The sequence below is a fragment of the Lacerta agilis genome, chromosome 14 (assembly GCF_009819535.1).
Source record: "Lacerta agilis isolate rLacAgi1 chromosome 14, rLacAgi1.pri, whole genome shotgun sequence".
In the NCBI taxonomy this organism is placed as follows: domain Eukaryota; kingdom Metazoa; phylum Chordata; class Lepidosauria; order Squamata; family Lacertidae; genus Lacerta; species Lacerta agilis.
Genome location: NC_046325.1, coordinates 45,566,108 through 45,585,360, shown reverse-complemented (window position 1 = coordinate 45,585,360; position 19,253 = coordinate 45,566,108). Strand labels below are relative to the sequence as shown.

The following is a 19,253-nucleotide window of genomic DNA, read 5'->3' as shown; positions in this document are numbered from 1 at the left end:
ATGGCCTCCTCTCTCATGTGTCCCTCCATGTGGTCCCGCCGCTGTACTTTATCTAAAGCCGCAGAACTTTGAAAGTATCACTCGCTATGGCAGTTTGGTTTATGTCAAGTTCTGCTGATGTCATACATTATGACATCACTGCAGTGTTGAAGTTGACTTTCCAGGTATTGACAACTCAATAGTGTTGTTGTTGTTGTTGTTGTTGTTGTTTAAAAAAGAAAATGCATTAAAATGTGTATCTATGCACATTATCAATTAGTACTGAAATAAATGCAACAGAAGAGGTGGTTGCCAAGCTTTGGTTATCCGTTCGAAGCATGGCTGCTGCAAGTTTTAATCAGTTCAGTTAGTCAGGTCATTCAACTGAGGCTTTCATATTTTCACAGTTCACTGGCTTTCATACTTTCCGGGAAGTTTATTAAGAATTCATCAGTGAGAAAAACAGCAATTCCAGTCAAGTTTCCTGAATTGTCTACCATTATCAACATTCCACTGAAGTGCAGAACTGGAGAGCAATGCTTTGAGAGTTCTGGGATATACATCCAGTTAACTGTGTGGCCCTGTGCTTAAAAAAAAACAAAAAACAAAAAAACCATAACTCATCAAAACAACTAATAAAAAAATGCCCAGTAATCCCAATGAAAGGATCACTTAACACGTTGCATTTTTTATGAGTGTAAGATTTTTTGAGACTTGAAACTCTGAAGTGTGAATGTGCACAGACGTAGGAAGGTCAGGTGGTACCCGGTGCAGAAAATTTCTTGTCACCCCCCCCCTTTTTTTGCCTGCAAAAATTGTTTTACATTATTTCATGTTTTCTGTCCAGGGGAGTTTTTAATGTGTGATATTTTCATGTATTTTAATCTATGTTGGAAGCCGCCCAGAGTGGCTGCCAGATGGGCAGGGTACAAATAATAAATAATAAATTATTATTATTATTATTATTATTATTATTATTATTATTATTATTATTAAGGAATGTGGAATCTGGACCTCTGATAACAAGTAGGCAACTATGGACAGATACTTAAATCTACAGGATGGATTGTGTTTTGGCTTGTGTTACTTTATTTATATTTATTGTTTATTTATTTAATAAAATTTATTTTTAAAAACCTGCAAAGTGGTTTACCAAAAAGAAAAGGAAAAAGCACCACAGCAGTAAAATCAAGGCAAAGGCAAGGCAAGGCCTAATCTACTCAGTCTAGTCTCATTTTCTTCACATAGGCCAACTTTCCAGGACCTGGGAAGCCCAGCAGAGGGTAGGGCAGTAGGGTGGTTCATAAAAAAAAAACTGTTTTTTTTTTTTAAAAAATGCCTGCTCCAAATGTCTTATCTTACTACACTAGGGATTATATAGCTATATCTGAAATTTCATGCATATCAGTTAATATCTTGACCCTACTCCACTGAATTGAAATTTCAGCCTTCACGACATAGGAAAACGGCCAAGTAAACAGCTATTTTCGTGGAGGAGGGACAAGATATTAACTGATATGCATGGAATTTCATATATAGCTATATAATACCTAGTGTAGTCAGATAAGACCTTCGGAGCAGGCAGACATTTTTTTTAAAAAAAGTTTTTCATGAACCGCCCTAGTAGGGCAATAATTGTTCCTTGATAAGTTGTCACCCCTCTCCATGATGGCACGTGGGGCGGACCTCCCCCTGCCCCCCCTTTCCTACACCCCTGTGAATGTGACAAGTGCTTGCTTGCAAATATGTTTCGGGGTGCTGTGGTGTCTGCAGCTGCCCATTGAGCACACCGTGGCAAACTCAGGTCTGCCTGCATATAGGCTCTATATATGTCTGCCTGCCTGCAATGGAACCTGATTGCAAGGCTGAGGTTGGTGTGAGCTACCTAAGATGGATGTCTAAACATGAAATACCAGGTGCAAAGGCCACATACAAGCATATCTCTACAGTAATTTTAAAAAACCCATCCCTAACTAGTGATGCTGACAAAGTTCACTAACAACAGGCTTTTGGGTACTCATTGTTATTGAGGAACAGGTACCTTTATCTGAAAACTCTTGCTCTGTTTGGAACTATGGTTATACCCCCCACAGTGAATTCAAAATAGAAGGGAAGAAAGGAGGGGGAGCGAAAAAAATAAAATAAATGAAAAATCCTAGCTGCCCCCACTCCAAAGAAGCAAGGCCTCTATCTGGACAATGTTGAAAAAGTCTCAAGGACATATGAGATAAGAAAGGAGCAGAAGCCAGTTTCCCAGGATTGTGGGGTTTTGGAATTTGAAAGGGTGGGCTTGGGTTGAAAAATGAATGTGTTTATGGAAATTCTCTTTGTGTCATGGTATAGACATATGGATTGGTAATGGATAATGGTTAATGAATAAGAATTCAGTTTTAGGGTGTATAGGAGGGAAGGGGGGGGAAGAGTTAAATAAAATTAATTTTAATTGGATTGTTGTAATGAAATCTGGAATTAGGCAATGGAGGTTCAGGAATATAGTGAATGCAGAGGATAGGTTAAAATGATAAGTAAGATGCGTAAGATGAATAATTATTTAGTAAAAGAATTTAATTAAGGAAAATGTGAGAAGGAGGAAAATAATATGGGGATTAATTGGCAATAACTGTGAATTAGGGTTAATCTGGAAATCAATGGGGGGGGGATCGGGGAAGTCTGTAAAGGTAAAGATGATATGTGCAGAGTAAGTGGTTAAATTAGGAAAGAATTGTTGATCACCCCAGTGAGAGGGGGGTTTGTTCTGTATGCTCCCCTTGGTGAGAGAAAGGGGAGGTTGGAAAAATTTAATCATGTATTGTAATTTGGATTTAATTGGAAAAACTTTTAATAAATATTATTTATAAAAAAAAACAAAGAAGCAAGGCCTCTAACAAGCGCTAGAAAATAAAACTCTGCTAAGGTGTTGACAAGGTGGTTTATGCAATAAGAGTTATGTGAATCATTATAAGAGGGACGCGGGATAAGATTGCACATGGTTCCATCATCCCTCAAAAAGACAATATACTGAAATGTGTTGGGCATCATTCCCCTGGCAAACCTCTATAAAGCATTTAAATCTTGCTGTGGTTGCCTGGGTCCTCTGCTCCCTCCATTTCCTAAGATCATCTAGCCCCAGAGCCAACGGGTGGAAGTCAGTGGCAAGCAAACTCTCTTAGGTCACGCTCTGAAACACTTTTGATCAAAAATAATGGGAGATGCTCCAAAATAACGGCATCGGTCTAGAGCTGGGCTAAAATACTTGGCTGATAACTCCCACCCCCCCAAAAATTGGGTTTATTATTTTTTCATGCACGTGTGTGACTCTCGAGGGGGAAATCTGATTTGGGAGCACCTGAAACCTATTAATTTCCCGGTGGGGTGTAATCAATTAATTGTCAGGATGTGCTATTATTTAGAAGATGATGCAGAAGGGTTTCTCCTTCCCCCTTTGACTCCAAGGTGCAATGGAACTGCAGTCAGCAGTCTTAACAGTGTTGCGGCAATTGCAGAAGTGTGAAATCAGCTGGAAAGCTACATTCCTATCAGCAGATTGATCCAAGATTCTCGTAGGCAGGTTCCTACCAGAATCCGTAAAGATCAAATTGCTCAAACTAACTCCAACTGAAGCTGAGCATAACTGTGTACAATTGAAAGCAATGTGATTCAAAGTAGCAGTGACTGTTCCATTTGTTTTAATGGAAACAATAACTTAATGTAGATTTGAGTCCATCTATTTAGGATGAGTGTTCAAATTACCGTAGGGAGGCACAAATTAGCCTTGAATTAAGTTTCACTACACCCTGAAAGTGCTTATATAAAACCATTTATTCACTTCAACATTTGCTGTTAGCATTTTAATTCCTGACTGCAGAACCCCCAAATACTTACATATCCCCTTTTTTACATTGTTTTGTTTATTTGCACTACATATGGAACTATCGCATTAAAACAAAATAAAAAATCAAAAAAATCCTTCCAGTAGCACCTTAGAGACCAACTAAGTTTGTTCTTGGTATGAGCTTTTGTGTGCATGCACACTTCTTCAGATACACTGAAACAGAAGTCACCAGACCCTTATATATACCGTAGTGAGAGAGTGAGGAGGGGTTTGGTAATATATAGAGAGCTGAAGGGCACTGTTGGCATTTGATGGCATACACAATGTTAGAAGATGAGCAATTAAATAGTCCTGAGATGGTATGTTTGATGTTGTTGGGGCCAGTAATGGTGTTGTCCGGGTTTATGTGGCAGCAAAGTTGGCATCTGGGTTTATTGCAGGCTCTGGTACCAGTGTCCATGTTGAGTCCTGTTGTTGTATTATTGTGGGTGAGGAGTTGTTTAAGACTGGGTGGCTGTCTGTAGGCGATGAAAGGTCTTCCTCCCAGAGCTTGAGAAAGAGAACTGTCATTGTTTAGGAGAGGTTGTAGATCTCATTACCAAACTCAAAACCATGGAGAGACCTGGTCTGAACAAAGACATTGGATTCTTATCTCATTATACATGACAAAGCTATCTTTAGCCATCTCACCCCTTGCTTTTTCCTTTAGGACTAATTGCAGTCGTTAACAGTCACCAACAGGTTTTCCACACCCATCAGCCAATCACCCATTCCCACCACCCTTCTGAGTAATACCCCTCCTCACTCTCTCACTATATATAAGGGTCTGGTGACTTCTATTTCAATGTATCTGAAGAAGTGTGCATGCACACGAAAGCTCATACCAAGAACAAACTTAGTTGGTCTCTAAGGTGCTACTGGAAGGATTTATTTTTTATTTTTTATTTTGTTTTGACTATGGCAGACCAACACAGCTACCTACCTGTAACTGGAACTATCGCATTAAAGTTATTCATAATTTCATAACTAGTTTTGCAAAACAGAGAGAAAGAAAATAATGAGAGAGATATTTACATTTCTTTCTATGTGTGAGTTTATTTAGTTATGAGGCCACATATAGTTGACCTTCAAATTAATGTTTGCGAGTGAACTTAGTTATCACATTTTTCTTTCGGTATTTGTAGATGTTTTCAGGATTCCAGACCACATCCAGGAATGCCATCATTACCCGGGGATCTAAAAGGGTAAGGAAAGATTTGAGATGTTTCCGACCTGCTCTGGCCATTTCATCCCATGGATTCTCTTCTCTCGGGACTCTCTCCTGCTCTTCCAGGGACAATCTGACTCTTTCTAACCTTTGGTGGATTTCCTTTAACTCTCGCTTTTGCTCGCGTTTGTGATGATACTCCTTGAGTCTCTGAAGTTTCAGTTGCACCACCTGAAGCAAAGCATGAGTTTCCTCATCACGGTCAAGTTTGCAAGCCGTGGTGAAGTCTTCAGCAGCTTTCTCCCAATACCCTAGCAGCATATGAGCCTTCCCTTGCCACTTATATGGCTGTGCAGATTTCCGGTTCAGTTCAGCGGCCTTCTTACAGTCTCTGATGGCGGCATTAGGTTTCTTTAGTTTCACAAAGGTGCTTGCTCGGTTCACATATGTGACACTGGACTGGGGGTTCAACTTGATGGCGTCGGTAAACAATTCAATAGCTCTTTGGAGATTGCCTTTATCAACTGCGTCAAAAGCCTCTTCCCTCTTTTCATCAGCCTGATCCATCATCTCACTGGTTAGTCTCACATTTTCATCTCCCATTTCTTGGAGAATATCTTGGTCTGGTTCAACAATCTCATTGTCCTCATCCGTTTCAACATCGCTTTCATCGCAGTTTGTGACCTCAAATATCTCTTCCTCCTCAAGTACCTTTCTCCCAGAGGCACCTATGTGAGTTTGTAATATATTATCCACGTGGGTCCGCAATACAGCAAGCTGCCTGTCACCCACAAGCCCAGGATCTTGGCTGTATAAATTGACCAAGGCCTGAAGTTTCTTCACTCTCTTGAGGTCCATGGGAACCAGACAGGAAAATACCAAGAGCCAGCTCTTCAAAAGGATGAAGCTAGTAACACATCATAAGGCTTGCAAATGAAACCAGTCCTCCAACCTGTACTAGCTAACAAAAAGGGGATAAAAATTCCATCTCACAGCTTATTGTTGTCACAATCCATGTGCATTCTGATGATGTCATTGTCAGGATTGACATGGCATGTCTTCAATCGTCATAAAAACGTCAGTTTCTTTTTTCATGGTAGTTTCAACTACAGTGGTACCTCAGGTTACATACACTTCAGGTTACATACTCCGCTAACCCAGAAATAACGTTTCAGGTTAAGAACTTTGCTTCAGGATAAGAACAGAAATCGTGATCTGGTGGTGCAGCTGCAGTGGGAGGCCCCATTAGCTAAAGTGGTGCTTCAGGTTAAGAACAGTTTCAGGTTAAGAACGGAACTCCGGAACGAATTAAGTACTTAACCAGAGGTACCACTGTATATACAAGGAGGATCTATGCATGGAGCTGTTGTGAATGCGGATCTATCTAAATATCCATCTATCCTCCACAATGGACCAATCTATGAATATATGTACCTGGTAACAGGGCTAAAGAGACAATTTTCGGCTGCTATTGGTATGGTTGCACTGGCTCCCTTGGCTGAGGTGGCCTCAAGTGTGAGGTTGGACAACTCCAGGGCCTTGATCCTGGGTAACTTCAGCATCCATGCTGAGGCCTGCCACATAGGGCCAGCTTGGAACTTTATTGTTTCCATGACAACTACGGGGCTGTCTCAGTTTTCATTGATCCAACATATAGGACAGGTCACACATTCAATCTAGTCTTCAACTCAGGGTTGCAGGATGGTAGTCTGTGTGCCAGGGCCAGGGGTGGTGCATCCCGTTTCACCGCTTGTGGTGCTGCCCTGCCCAACCCTCTGCCATGACTCTGCCAGGTATAGGTGGTATTTGTTACCTGTCTTATCCCAGTCCTCCTTGAATTCCTATAATTATTTGATTATTGTGAACTACATTTGGAAATTAATATAACACTGTCACCACCACTTCATGCATTGACCTTGTGGAAATGCTTAGATACAGTGTCTACTCCAGATGCTATGGTTGAAGAGACTAGTTTCACAACTAACCCATATGGGCCAGTGACTTCACCTAATGGTGCGGAAATCTTGAGTATCAAAGTGTGTGTAATCATTTTCCAAAGCAGAACGAGACTTGCATTTATACATATGATGCCTATTTTAATATAATTGAAATAAGGAAGGTAGAGCTATATAGCATGGCAGACACACAACCATCAAAGATATCTGTTTATTTATTTACTTTCCACACAGGTATCCAATATATCTAACAACATGGTGAAATTAAAATGATACAATAACATTATACAATTTCAAACAGATATAAGCCAAAACAGAAGTATACTCAAGATAAAAACAAGAACAGCAGGTATCTCTGGATACACCAGGGAAAAAAATCTGTTAAAAATGATATGCCTTCATCATATATGATAGACATGTCCCTTTGCAGGGGAAAGTATTGAAGGAGAATAAACACTTTAATGGAAAAAATCCTTGGTTTATAAGTCTTGATCCATTATTTTTTAAAGTGAACACTGAGAACATGTTAACAGCTGCTAGATTGATATATCCTAGGTACTAGAAACCATCTAAAGTACCAAATTGAAAAGGAAGGATCATAAAAATGTGGGATCTTGCAGCCATGACCAAAATGAGAAAATAAAATAATGAAAAATGGGACTACTTTTTTGACAGATGGACAGCATTTATCAGATTTTGTACACTATAACTGCATAGTTTATATCTTTATTTTAAAGGTCTGTAATGAATTATTTAAATACAGTTGGATTATTAGCTTTTATTTAATTATTTTTTAAATATGTAGACCAGCACACACATACCCCAACAGATACTGGAACCACCATGAGACTAAATCTAACTTGTGGTAATCTCTTCTGACATAGGGAACATATCAGAGTTTCCCCAGTCACAATAAACTTCCCCATGCCCAGCTCAACATCAACACATGGGGGGGGGGGAAAGAGTCCAGTCTTTGATCTGCCAGATGTGTTGGACCAAATATAACCTGACACAGGCCCATGGTAGTTCTGTAGGCCAGCAAATTCTGAGGTGCACCAGACAAGTAAGCTCAGGCTTTTGGGACTTCATCTCCCATCATCCCTAGCTAACAGGACCAGTGGTCAGGGATGATGGGAATTGTAGTCTCAAAACATCTGGAGGGCCGAGGTTGCCTATGTCTGAGTAAGCTTCAGCATGGACCTTGAAATCCTTCAGGATAATAAGAATGGAGGTTTCCAACACTACAGTCAATATCACATCTGTCAGCTCATGAAGGTAGGAAGCAGTGTAGGTTAGGCATTAACAGAATCCCTATCCTGCCTTGTGAGGCCAGAACTAAGCATTTACACTTGGAAGAGTGGTGGACCTAATGCTTGGAAAAGACACCCATTTACTCTGTGCTGCCGTTGCTTGAGGTTCCCTCCATTCACATTGATATGGGACAGCTTGTTATGTTCATTCCATGTCGTTACATGGATAGAGATCTCTTGCAGGTCATCTCTCAGGACTCAGGAACCATACTGATTCATGTCTTTAAAAAAAAATAATGTACACCTTAGTTATATGCTTCATTGAAGATTTGCAAAAAAAATAAATAAATACACAAATATCTCACTCTGAGGCCAAAAATGGCTATACATAAAATGCATAGAGATCAAGAAATATTGCTATTCATATTGAAACTCTTTTGGTACTATGAAATTCCTCCAACGTCTTGCCCGAAAAAACCCCCTTCTAATTAACTTCATGATTCAATTTACGTGACATTTACTGAAATCCTATAGACCTGCAGAGGCTAGATTGTACTGAACTACTTGTGGCTTCACTTGAAGATCCTCCGGTGCTTCACTGGAGGAGAAACTACATTTGGTTCAGCTTTCACTTCAGGTTAAATGTTGATGGTGATTCTACTGTATAAGCAAACTCACGACACCAGAGGGAGACTTCAGGATGACGTACTTTAGCTGGGTAAGAAGTGTAGACTGCATATTTTCTATCAGAAAGTGTTGCTTGCATGACAGCGTGGGAATGTTTGGGAGAAATTAATAAGAGGCACATGACTGTTACCTGACCCTCCCGCCCCCCGGCCCCTGGACATGGTTGCCTCGCTGGACCTACCACTATTGTCTGGGACAGCTGACCATGCCCCGCTCGGCCCCAGGTGAGTTTCTGGTCTTCCCACCCAGTGTCCTCTGAGCTGGGCACCCCTGGGGCCAGAACAGGAGGTTCCTTGGCCATGTTCCTCTTTGCTTACAAATTAAATAAAGTCAGACCGCTCAGACATGAAGTCATCCTTTTTTCTTTGGCCCCTAAGGACTCTCAGCTATTTGTTAGTTTTTCCATCAGGCAATACATTAGTGTGTCAAGTAGTAAGACTGGCCCCATCTATTTCCCGCCCCCCCCCCCAAAAAAAAATTGTGAAATGGTCATTCTAGCTGCTCTAAGCAGATGCACTATCAAGTCTTTATTATTGTCATAGATAAAAGTGCTAACTGAGAAGCTGGGATCAGGGTGGCAGTTTAAGATCTTATCAACTTGTCTGAATACCATTGCCCCAAATTCTTGCCCTCTAGTACAACCAAACCCTAGGTGGAGGTATGATCGCTTTCTGAACGTTCCACCCAGCACCTTGGGAATGCAGATGAATTTATATTCAAGACTTCTAGGATTCACATACCACTCACAAACAGTGCCAGATTTACATATAAGCTAAACTAGCTATAGCTTAGGGCTCCACTCTCTTGGGAGCCCCCCAAAAATTAAAGGGAAAAAACTGGATGTACATTTCCAAAACATAAGACCAAAAAAAAAAACCTGCATACAGCAACAGTGTTTTGTGTTGTGTAGGCTCCTATGATGTAAGTAATGGGCCCCGCCTGCTAGCCTGCTCCCTAAAATATCACTGGTTTGCTCATTTCTATATACAGTGGAACCTTGGTTCTCAAACTTATTATTTCATGTTATAGCAAGTTTCTAGAGACTAGATTATGAGTCTTTGTAAATTGTGTTTCTAAAGGAACTTTTGTTATTGCCAAATGCCAATGTGTTTGCATTATTAAGTTTATTATGAATAAAAATCATTTTAAGTTAGAGCTTAATTGTTATTTCACTGTTAGTATACTTCTTCTTAATTGTATTTCACTATTAATATACTTCTTAATTGTATTTCAGTTCAACAATAACTTTGATAAAATACATATTTTGTTATGTGCAAGTGGCTTTAGATACCTATTAGGTCCATAAATTACCATATAGCATATATTCAACACAAAAAACAGCAACAATTTGTTGTTGACAAAGGACAGCTCGACACATAAAGGGCCCCATTATTTTCAGTAGCTTAGGGTCTCATCAAACCTAAATCTGGCCCTGAATCAGCTTTAATAGCAGTTCCTTGTATTTAGCAGATATAGTATAAAAAGGAGGGCTCCCCACATTGCTAGCCAAGTTGAGAAGATTGTGAAGCACAGAGCTAGAATGAAACCACTCCAATGCAATGTCGCATCCCAGATAAGCTTTTCAGAAGTATTTAATGGTCAATGGTATCAAAGGTCAGTGATATGAGAATTAGTGGAGTCTTTCTCCCAGCTAAGGGCAACCAATGTTCTTTCAATGGAAACCATATTGATTTGGAACAAGAGGAGAACTATCAGATTGTCTGGAGTTGAATAGGAACCTCCTGCTCAACCATCTTACTCAGAAAGAGAAGATTTCTGATCAGCTGATCATTTGGAATTGTCTTTAAAACCCCAAAATTCCTTTGATGTCAGATGCAAGGAGACTGTGTCTTGGTTCCAGTTCATCTTAAGAACTCAGCATTCTCCCCCCCCCCCAAAAAAAACCCCAATAAAATCTATGGCAGCTTTCACAACACAAGAATTATCTCCAGTTCTTGAAGTGAGAAATTGGTGTTACTGGGTGGGATCGTCATAAGAAGCTTTTTTACAAACATGCATGATAAACCAATTGTAAGCTTTAGAATGGAAAGATATTGAAAGTTCTATAGAGCTGATTGATCAGAAGACTGAAGAATTAGCACCATCTTTTTAAGGGGAAACCAGGGCACAGATCAGAAAGCACACTTCCCCCCGCAAAGATTCATTATAACCGAATAATGGCTATAACAGCAAATTTACTGGAGCAAAAACACCACATTATTGTAGAAATAATTAGTTAGTATTATGTGGGCAGTAGAGCACTTACAAATTGGGAAAAGGCTATTTAGAATGAACAACCTTTATTATATATATAAAAAACCCTCAACCACAACATTTTGCTAGTCATTTTGATGGCACATCGTTGCACGGCCAGGCGAAGTCCCCCATACCCTGGGGCAGCCCCTGAGGGAAATAACGACTCATGACAACATTGTATGGGATTAAATTGGCCACAACTTTATTAATATTCAGATGTAGGAAGACCTTGGCTCAGGCATTGGGCGTTTATCCTTCCCAGGCCCCCAGCCAGGGTTCTGGGTAACTTCAGGGTTATCCAGCATGATTGGGAAGTGGGCTAGTCTGGAGAACATATGTTCAAGCAGATAGCCCGCCCCCCCCATGTTTGCCACCGCTGGAGGGGGAGGGCAGTGACGACCCTGGGTGTATGGTCAATGCCTCCCCCTGAGACCCCTTTAACGGGAACCCTGTTATTGATGCCGCAATGGGGCAGGGGGGTCACCGCCCCACACACCCCAATCCTGTAAATGACTAAAGGATTCCACCCAAGGCCTGCAACTGCCAAAGTTGTGATGAATTGCTACGGGAAAGGCAAAACCTGCCAATGCAGGGAAATTCCTTTCCGGCCCTTTAACAGCGACCTTGTCATAGCAGTGCCTGCGTGCCTGTGTGGCTGTGGAAAAAGGTGGTTAAACTTGCAAAGTAAGCATCAATTGAGGGAGCGGAGGGTGGGGAAGCTCTGAATCCAATGGCCGCTTCCCAGATATGACTCAAGTTCTATTGTGTGTACTGTATAATCCCTCCTTCTACCTGGCCAATCCCCTTGGCAACACCTCCCCAGCCGGGATTGGGCGGCTGCTAGAGTAGGTGGAGTCCACAGGTATCCCAACCTGGGAAGGCGAAGCCAGAACAACTGCCAGGAGCTGCCACCGTGATCCTATGGGTCTACCCACGACCTCGCAACATGCACACCCCATTTGATGTGGGGAACGCTCATTCCAGAGGTTTCACTGATTTTTGACCATGATACATCCCTGATATCTTCATGAGAAGAAAAGGTGAAGGAGTAAGCCCTACACAACTCTGACGTGGGGTCATAGAATTATGGAGTTGGAAGGGATCCCAAGGGTCATCTAGTCCAACCCCCTACAATGCAGGAATCTCAGCTAAAGCATCCGTGTCAGGTGACCATCCAACCTCTGTTTAAAAACCTCCAAGGAAGGAGAGTCCACCACCTCTCGTGGGAGTCTGTTCCACTGCCAAACAGCTCTTACTGTCAGAAAGTTCTTCCTGATGTTTAGTCGGAATCTCCTTTCTTGCAACTTGAAGCCATTGGCTCGAATCCTACCCCCCAGAGCAGGAGAAATCAAGCATGCTCCCTCCTCCATCTGACACCCCTTAAGATATTTGAAGGTGGTTATCATATCTCCTCGCAGTCTCCTCTTTTCCAGGCTAATCATACTCTGCTCCTTCAAGCGCTCCTCATAAGGCTTAGTTTCCAGACCCTTGAACATCTTGGTTGCCTTCCTCTGCACACATTCCAGCTTGTCTACATCCTTCTTAAATTGTGGTGCCCATATTCCAAGTGTGGTCTGACTAAGGCAGAATAAAGTGGTAGTATTACTTCCCTTGATCTGGACACTATACTTATGTCGATGCAGTCTAGAATAGCATTCGCTTTTTTTTGCTTACTTCTCGGTTTTCGGCATTTGGGAGCCAAAACGTCTGAGTACCAAGGCGTTCGAGAACCAAGGTACGAATGGTAATTGATAGACATAACTTCCATTACTCCTTTTATGCTAGTGCTCACAGCCTATGGTTCCAGAAACCCACCACAGCAACCTGCCGGTATAAAAGACTTGTAGCAGTCTTGAAGGACTGGCTCATACTAAACAAGTATTCACAATTCTGAACAGACAAAACAGCATGGGCGGGAATGATCGTACACCCGCAGTGTAGAGGAAAAGTTGTAGCTTTTCTTTTTCAAGAGGGGAGCAGAAGGAGTGGGGTGGCCTTTGATACGTAGAATTTGCTTACTGACCTTCAAGTTCTTTTCAATGTGATCATTATGACATTAATAGAGGTCTGCTAGCATTTTATGTGAATGGATATTAAAGGCTCAAGTAAAATGGTTCGATGAATGTTTCATTTTCTAGTGCCTTGGTTCAATGAGCAAGATGAACCTTTGCAACACTTTGCAGGGGATACCTTGGATGAAATCCCAATATCACTGAAGTGAATGGGGTTCTTGCCTGTGATTTTATTGATACCGAGATCAAAATAACCTTTCAGAGTGTTATGGTGTTATTTAACTACTGGAATAATGTGCTCATGGACATTTCATTAAAGATCATGTTTTCCATCACGAACGCAGTTCCTTTCCTTGTATTTACAAGTTGCAAAATAACCAGTTTTATTTTTCTTCTTCGGGCATTTTAAAACTCAGCTTCAAAGACAGGCATGAGATTCCTATCAATCTGGATGCTTTGAGTATATTTGTTTTTTGAAACGTCAGAATCTTGCTGAGCGTTGGCATTGGCTGTGCATTATTAGTGTTCTGGGGCAATGGAAAAGTCAGAAAATTCAAATTAGCACCTCTGGGAAAAGATCAAATTTCATCCTAACTGCCATCAATGAATGCTTAAATTTACCAGTTGCAAATATAATTTGAGTTGGGGGGCCATACTGAACATGTCTATGACAAACACTGCCTTAAGAATTTCCTCCAATGAAAATTGTATTCTCACACACTTTAGGTAAAGCTGGGCGATGACTCTTGAATAAATTGTTAGCTAGGGTTGGCTGTTGGTAGCCAATAATAACAAACAGTTTACAGTTATACCCAACTTAAAATAACCACCAACCTCAACTATACATTTAACCAACCCCAACCCAACAAAAACAAAACAGGAACCAAAATTAGAACCATTTAAAACATTGTAAAACATTTTAGCCAGTTGCTCCCACTGGCAGAGGAAGGGGGTGTGGTGGGTGCAGCTCACCCCATGTATCATCCCTGAGGGGGGGGTGACATTGCCACCCCGCCCCCTGGATGCTTGCCGCTTGCTGTGGGTGGCTAGCTCCACCCCCAGGTGCACAGCATGTGCACCACTCCAGGTGCTGGAGCAGCTATGTGGTGTGGTGGAGTGGTTAAGAGTGGTAGACTCATAATCTGGTGAACCGGGTTTGCGTCTCTGCTCCTCCAAATGCAGCTGCTGGTGACCTTGAAGTCTTTCAGCCCCACTCACCTCACAGAGTGTTTTTTTGTGGGGGATGAAGGGAAAGGAGAATGTTAGCCGCTTTGAGACTCCTTTGGGTAGTGATAAAGTGGGATATCAAATCCAACCTCTTCTTCTTCTTCTTCTTCTTCTTCTTCTTCTTCTTCTTCTTCTTCTTCTTCTTCTTCTTCTCCTTCTCCTTCTCCTTCTCCTTCTCCTTCTCCTTCCTCCTCCTCTGATTGCTCCAACCCAAGAGTTGTTCCAGCAATGTACCAGTGACCTCCCAGGAGCCTTTAAGCTGTTCAGGGTGAGTCTGGGTCCTGCTCCCTAGGCCAGGTGGAAATTGACCTTGCAACAGGGAGTGATCTTCCCTCCAGCACTCACAGCAGCAGCAATGTCCCTGTGGTTTCTCAGGAGCCTGTCATAAGTGTACACCTGGTACTTAAATATAATACTTTTCAACTTTCTTACCTCATTCACAGATGATAGCAATACACGCTCAAACAACTTAATAAACGAAAGCAGTGGTTCTGATGTGGAAATATGTGCCTTGCATTGCCTCTGTGCTATTGTCCTGCCCATGTGCACTCAATCATAAAAAGTGTCGCGAAATGTGCTCCAGCAAAACTTGCATTCTGAGAGTTCCACTGATGTTGATTTCCATTGATCTCCTCTCAGGCATAGCCCTGTTGACTTTCACATGCCTAGTGGCTGAGATGCTTTCTGGCAAAGTTTTTAAGAATCAGCATCTGATTTTGAAGCCAGTTCTTCAGAATATCGCTTTGCTCCAGATGTTCGTTATTGTGTTATTCTTGATTCCAACATCTTGGGGGGGGGACCACTAACCTATGCTGGGAGCCTAATGCTATCATCTGCGCTCCATCTAAGGAACACCTCTTGATGCTGCTGAGTTCGCAGTTATTTGTTGAAATAGATGAGAGGACTGTAACAACATGTAGCACGACCCATCAGGAAATTAATTTATGTATTTATTATAGACATTTGTACCCTGGTTTTCTAATATATAGGTATTACGCTAGGTGGCTTACATAAGTACTCTACCAGATCAAACAAAAGCCCATCTAAACGTTCATCCACACCTCCATTCGCCCCACCACTTTCCCCTAGGAAAACCAATGATTTATTGCTGAATCGGACCAAACGGCAATCAGGTTTTCTGCGGACTATCGCTTGTTCTGATTCAGTGGTAAAGAGTGTGTTTTCCAGGGGCAAATGCAAAGCCACTCGGACATGTGCCTGGAAAACATGAGGCAAGCAGAAACCTGGAAATTTAAGGGCCTGCAGAAGTAAAAATGGGAGGCTATCAGAGGAAGCAATACAAGCCCAATGGGGCAAGTCATGAATGGACAGATCAGACTAAGTATGTCTCATATCAGTTTTAATTTTATAAATAGGGGGTGATGTTTTATGTTGTAAATTTACTGCTTAGTTTGTTACTTTAAAGTCCTTTCGAAGTTCTAAGTAGAAAGGCTAAGTATACATATGTTGTATGTCATATGTTGTTTGAAAAATCGTGTGTGATGGGCCAATGGCTGTAATAAGTATCTATCTATCATGCTGAATTGATGGGAGGGCCATTGAACAGGTTTACAGATTTCAATATTTGGGAGTCTGGTTGCAACACAATCTGGGGTAGAAGGCCCATGTAGCTTATGTTACAAACAGAGCCAAAGCTACTTCCTGGGCAATTTTGCGATTCTTTTTCACTGAGGGGGCCCTTCACATTCCATCAGCGCTGAAAGTGTTCAAGGCCAAGGTGATCCCGACAATTGCTTATGCCATCTCAATTTGGGGGACTTTCGTTAACCTATCCCACCTAGAGGTTATTCAAAATCAATTTTTAAGAAGGTTACTGAAATTACCCAACTGTGTGAGTAATGCTGCGATACGCATGGAACTTAACACCATATCCCTAGAAAATGCCCTGTGGAAGTTTATTCTTTGCCACTGGTTATCACTATGGCACAATCTCCCAAACCTGTACTTGATACAATGTATGTGGAGGGATGATTTCCAGAGCCCGTGGGTAAAAACATTACAACTGAAAATCATGGCAATGGGAATCTCCCCTTTTAAACTACTGGAGCAGGATATAGTTCCTGCTAAAAGAACAGAAATGGGTAGATTAGAGGAGATGGACTTGCAGCAGAAAATGGTGTTGGGTGATGGTACCTGTTCACCTCTAAACCTTGGTTTACTACCCCCCCTAAAACTCCCAAATTATTTGAATTCCTTAACTTCCTCAGCTCATAGATATGCCTTTATAAAGGCAAGATTTAACACCTTCCCATCCAACGTGTTGGGAAATAGATTCTCCAATGGACAAATATCGCTCTTATGTGACTGTAATTGCAGAGCACCAGAATGGTTGTTTCACATAATCTTTGATTGTGCTCTTCACTCATCGGCCAGGAGTAAGTTTCTTGCTCCATATTTAAAGGGAATTGCCGATGACTCGAACGAAGCCAAACTGAGATACCTACTGAATGATGAAGACCCTCCAAGATCACTTACGGTTGCCAGATTTCTGATCACCGTCCTATCCCAAAAGAAGAAAAACGGACTTCTGGGCAGATTGGATATTCCTTTTAAATCATGACTCAGGATGTAATTATGTGTTACCTTAATTGATGTTTTTATAATTTTTATAGTTTTTATAGTTCTTATAGTTTTTATAGTTTTTATAATTCTATAATTTTATAAATAGGGGGTGATGTTTTATGTTGTAAATTTACTGCTTAGTTTGTTACTTTAAAGTCCTTTCGAAGTTCTAAGTAGAAAGGCTAAGTATACATATGTTGTATGTCATATGTTGTTTGAAAAATCATGTGTGATGGGCCAATGGCTGTAATAAATATCTATCTATCATGCTATCAGTTTTGCTGGTGCTCAATCAGAGGTCCATTCTGCTCTCTGACATAGCACAGGGAAATCTACATGTAAATTTCATTAAATCCCCCCTCTAAAAAAAAAGCCCCACCATTGATCACAAAATGATAAAAGGGTAGAGAATTCAAAGAGCATGGGTATCAAAAATTTATTATACAAAATGAATGAGCCTGGATGGTTCACTTGGACACACAAAAGCACATAAGCAAAAAAAGAAATGAAGAAAACAGCATATAAAATTTCCTGACTAGTAATTTACTACTCACATCTTTACTGATGTGGAAGGGAGGGAACAAAAACCAATAATAAACCAAGGAGGAAGCACTCATGGTATGTGCAATAAAGCTATAATTTTATAATCCCCATAAATCAAACTTCTTATGAAAATTTAATGAAGTCCAACTTAATGCTAATAATAGTCTTTTGTTTTCCTGACAGCAAACTTGTTCCCCTCTATCTCAGTAAATAAAGCAAATAGGTCTGTTTTTTTAAGAAACACTCTCATGCCCATTTCAGCCACCAGGACACCCTGCAGAATCCTCTCCAGAAAGTTGTTGTTGTTCAGTTGTTCACTCGTGTCCGACTCTTCGTGACCCCATGGACCAGAGCACGCCAGGCACGCCTGTCCTTCACTGCCTCTCGCAGTTTGGCCAAACTCATGTTAGTAGCTTCGAGAACACTGTCCAACCATCTCATCCTCTGTCATCCCCTTCTCCTTGTGCCCTCCATCTTTCCCAACATCAGGGTCTTTTCCAGGGAGTCTTCTCTTCTCATGAGGTGGCCAAAGTAAAGTAGTGGAGGGGAACTCTTCTAAACCATATAGGATGGGGTATGGTGGAAAGCAGAGGACATGAAACTTTCATTTTGTGAAATTCTTTAAGTTAACTTATCTTTGCATACCAATCGGATCTGAGGCCATTTCCTCCTTGCCATGTTGTGCATCCAAGTAACAGTAAACACAATGCACAGTACAGAATAGTACTTAGCCATTATCATTAGTAACACTTTAAGTGTTCACATACTTCATCTCAAAAAATTAGATAGATCAGAAGTATTATCTCCATTTTGCAGACGGTGGTGAGGAATTGAGGTCGAGAGATGATAGTGGTTTGTCTGAGACCAACTAGTAAGATGAAATTGTAACCAGGAACTTCACAGTTTAAACCTCACACAATTAACCACTGCAAAGCAGAAAGCAGGAATTACCTGTATACTCGAGTATAAGCCGACCTGAATATAAGCCAAGGCACCTAATTCTACCACAAAAACCTGAGAAAACTTATTGACTCGAGTATAAGCCTAGGGTGGGAAATGCAGCAGCTACTGGTAAATTTCAAAAATAAAAATAGATACTGTAAGGCTGCTATGGTGCCTCCTTGGGAGTAAAGAGTCTGATGCCGCTGGATACTTTTATAGCAGTTTATTTACATGCTATTTACAAGCAGAGCCTCAGAGTTCATGACCGCTCGAGTCCGTACCAGAATCCGGGAGTGGCCTCTGCCGGTTCCTCCCCCAACATAAAAGTTTTGGTATTCCGAATCTCCTCCTAGAATCCTTACGTTTCATCCCTCTACGCACCTGGGGCGACGGAAGTGCAACTGGGCTTTGCTCCTCCGCTCTTCCGGGTGCGTGTCGGGGCTCTGTAGCATCCCCGTGCCCTGTTCCCACCAAACTATCTGTTTGCTGCTCCTCCCCACTAAGGCACATCCTGCTTTCCTCGCTGGACTCAAGGCTGCTGCCAGAGTGGCGCTGAGGCTCTCTGTCCCTCGAAAGCCCCTGCACCTCCTCCCTGCCCATCGGCCGTTCCCTGACAGATACCAATAAAATTACATTAATTGAGGCATCAGTAGGTTAAATGTTTTTGGGTGTGTGCGTGTGCAAGTGCATACGGCAGAGGGGGCTTCTCTCTCCCCCCCAGCCCCTTCCGTCCCCTTGTCTACCTAGGGTGCTGCCAAGAGGCAGAGGCTGGTGGCAGCA

At 41.6% G+C, this 19,253-nt stretch overlaps 1 protein-coding gene across 1 annotated transcript; it reads right to left on the bottom strand.

The window, feature by feature from the left end:
* Positions 1–4,880: 4,880 nt before the first annotated feature.
* LOC117058565 (putative protein FAM10A4) lies at positions 4,881–6,102 on the bottom strand. Its single transcript, XM_033169802.1, has one exon. The coding sequence runs from the start codon at positions 5,874–5,876 to the stop codon at positions 4,944–4,946; it is 933 nt and encodes a 310-aa protein (XP_033025693.1). The 5' UTR covers positions 5,877–6,102; the 3' UTR covers positions 4,881–4,943.
* Between the last annotated feature and the right edge of the window lie 13,151 nt (positions 6,103–19,253).